The 2,929-nt window shown below is 53.4% G+C and overlaps 1 protein-coding gene across 1 annotated transcript in view; it reads left to right on the top strand.

Moving 5' to 3' along the window:
* Positions 1-1,134: 1,134 nt before the first annotated feature.
* The window catches only part of MAA_00936 (Arrestin-lik), a gene marked incomplete at both ends in the record, with an annotated part of 3,039 nt that continues 1,244 nt past the window's right edge, over positions 1,135-2,929 (top strand). Inside the window, 2 exons of the mRNA XM_007818934.2 lie at positions 1,135-1,410; positions 1,469-2,920. Coding sequence (XP_007817125.2) covers positions 1,135-1,410; positions 1,469-2,920 — 1,728 coding nt within the window. The remainder of the gene's footprint in view (positions 1,411-1,468; positions 2,921-2,929) is intronic.

Genomic DNA, 2,929 nt, shown 5'->3' with positions numbered 1-2,929 from the left:
TGCAAACGATGATGCAGGAAATGTGGCAAGAGGGTGAGGTTCTCGATGACTTCTCAAGACAAACTGGTTGCATGGGGCTCAAGCTGTGCAAAGTATGTATGTGGTACGACTGTGGGAGCGAAGGGCTGCAGTAGAAGCCAAGCAGTAGCATACTGCGGCAGAGAGCATCAAAAGACAGACTGGAAGGCCCATGAAAAGGCGTGTGTGCCCAGAGAAGATCAGCAGACAAGGAGAGCCTGGAGGTGAGAAGGTGACAGGATCAGAAATTGTGGATGGCGTGCTGGAACAGACAAGCCGGGTTCACTTCGTGGCTAGATACTCGGGCGGTTTTCGAATTTGCTTATTTTTTTCTTTCTTTTCGCTTGAGAGATCTGCTTATATTTTTTCTTCCTTTTCACATGAGAAGTTTATCAGATTGTTCCGTCTGAATTTTCTTTCGTTTTCGACATGGATGGTTTGGTGAGTTTTCTGTTGAGGAGTAAAATGTATGTGGGTGTAGGCGCTGAAGTACTCACCGGCTCAGGGAGAGAGACTGAGTGGTGCAAGTGAAAGCTCTAGGGGGAGAAGGTTCGTTGTTAGCTGTACATGGGCAAGGAGAAAGACATGATGTGTGCTATCAAATGACCTCATGGCATGTAGGCTGGGGAAGGGGGGATAATAGCATCATAGTCCGAGGATCGGGTTAATGCTCGAAATGGCCCTTTACGTCATGGGTGAGTTACGAGCCAGGGTGAACCTGGCAAATATTGCTGGGACCGACGAGCAGAGGCGGGAACATGGTGTTCGAACAGCTTAAAGAGTACGGCCTGGAGAGTGCAAGCATGCAGGTTGGCAGCGCCTTGTCCATGTGTGCTGGAGGTCCATGTTAGGAAAAAGCAATGACGACACCATCTTCTTTTCAGCAGAGTAGTTGTCAGGGCTCGATGGGACGTCGCGAGGAATGTTGTGGCGTTGGAAGGACTGCTGCCGACAAAGTTGGGGTGACAAGTTGTATACACAGACTGGCCAAAACTGCGATACGGACGCAAGGGCAGGGTGATGGGGAATACAGGGAATCATTAGCTTATCGGCCCAGTACTGCAGGAAAGCATGACATAGTCTGAAGGAAATACCATAGTATGAGAGAAGTCATCCATGGGCAAGTTTCCCATATCCAAGAAGCGCGTGTCAACAGGCGAGATAGTCCAAGTGGCGAAGCTCCGGAGCCGAACATATACTATCCGTTCAGGAGTACTCGACGTCGAAGTGACAACAGCACGGTGGAGAATCTTGGCTATGAGATGTACATGGTGGAGCGGCGATGACAAGTTAGGTTGCGGAGATGGCAAATACGGTCGACGGCCACACTGCCCCAAATCAGCAACTGAGGAGACGGCCGAGATACGAGAGACTGGCAAATACGACGTCCACGTTTCGATCCATCCAGCCCAAGCAATCAGCCATTGAAGAGGCTTGAAGACATGAGCAGGCGGAAGCAATTGTGAGGGCGCTGCCCAAGCTACGTCGGCGAGGGCCGCCGCCGCGAAAGCGAATACCACAGCCCAGCGATGCCTCGAGCACAGGAGCGTTTCCCAGTAAGCTTGTCTGGTCACGAGAGACGGAGGGTGCGTCAGGAGATGCGCATTTAGCTGGAGTGTCGTCGTCAAAGCCACTAGTTCAGACTGCTTGTGAAGAAACAGGCCAACGGCCATGGAAAGACGACGTCGTGGAGCGGAGGCGGCCGCAGCGGCAGGGAAAGAGAAATCGTCATCCTGGGCGAGATGAATCTCCAAGGAAGCGAAGTCGACGTGGAACTCGAGGCCAGAGGAGGCGGGCGTTGCAGGCCGAGGACTTGACGAGCGTGTTGGGTTACTTAGAGGAGGAATTTGCCGTGAAGGAGAGCCTGTCGAAAGAGCAGATGTGGTGTACGCCAATACCACATGAGAGAAAGGTCTCGACTGCAGAAGATTTCTATAGAGCGTTCCACGATACGAGCAACTTGCAGTTATGGACGTGTATGCTGTGCTACCGCAAGCGCACGAAAAAAGAGTTGAGAGATGTTAAATTGGAACCATGGAAGTTGAACGGTATTGCAAATAACGGCCGGTCGCCGTTTTCATGTCGGAGCTGCATACCTGAGGGCGAGAGTGTCCTAGTCTGCGCGGAGTGCGTACGTTGTTTGGGACGCAACGCCCTGTCGCCTGCGGCCCAGCTCCATAGACGTATTGGGTGTGAGCATATGTTCCCCGAAGAGCTGAAGGGTCTCACTCCAGTGGAGGAGAAACTTATCGCGCTGAACTCATGTTACGGGTTCGTCACAAGGTACAGCGTTGCGAGCGGTCACAAGCAAAATGCCATTTACCCAAAGCACATCAAGGGCCACATCACAGTGTTCCCGAACAATGTGCAGGAGCTGGCCACAAAGGTACTTCCCCATCCGCTCGTGCAAGTTATGGAAGAGATCCATATCTCGTGGCAAGGCGCGGAGAAGCCAGCACCAAGCGACTTGTCGGGGCTTTTGTCAGTCAGGCGACGAGTCGTTGAGAGGGCACTCGTCTGGCTGAAGATGAACAACCCGCATTACGCCGAGATTGAGATTGATGCGGCGGAAATGGAAAGCTGGGGCGCACCGCCGCATGGGGTGCCGTCCCTGGTGTACGATTGCATGGAACGGAATGAGCCAACGGCGTGGGAAAAGGCACGAACGGCGCAGGTTGTTCCCCCAACAGAGCGTGGTATGGACGAAGAGGATTCGTTGGAGATTGAGGAGGTCCTCGCGCGCCTTGATCGAGGAGAAGACGAACACAGTGGCCGGGCACAAGGGCCGGGGTTGGGTCAAGACGAAGGTGGCCTCTGGGGCGAGGCCGAGTCTGGCCAATGGGGAAAACCGATCAACGAAGTCACTTCATCCGCTATGTTTGCGCTGGATGGACCGCCAGATGTTCACGAT

The sequence above is a fragment of the Metarhizium robertsii genome (assembly GCF_000187425.2).
Source record: "Metarhizium robertsii ARSEF 23 chromosome Unknown MAA_Scf_8, whole genome shotgun sequence".
Classification (NCBI taxonomy): domain Eukaryota; kingdom Fungi; phylum Ascomycota; class Sordariomycetes; order Hypocreales; family Clavicipitaceae; genus Metarhizium; species Metarhizium robertsii.
The sequence above is the reverse complement of the archived record's forward strand: the minus strand, read 5'-3'. Positions and strand labels throughout refer to the sequence as shown.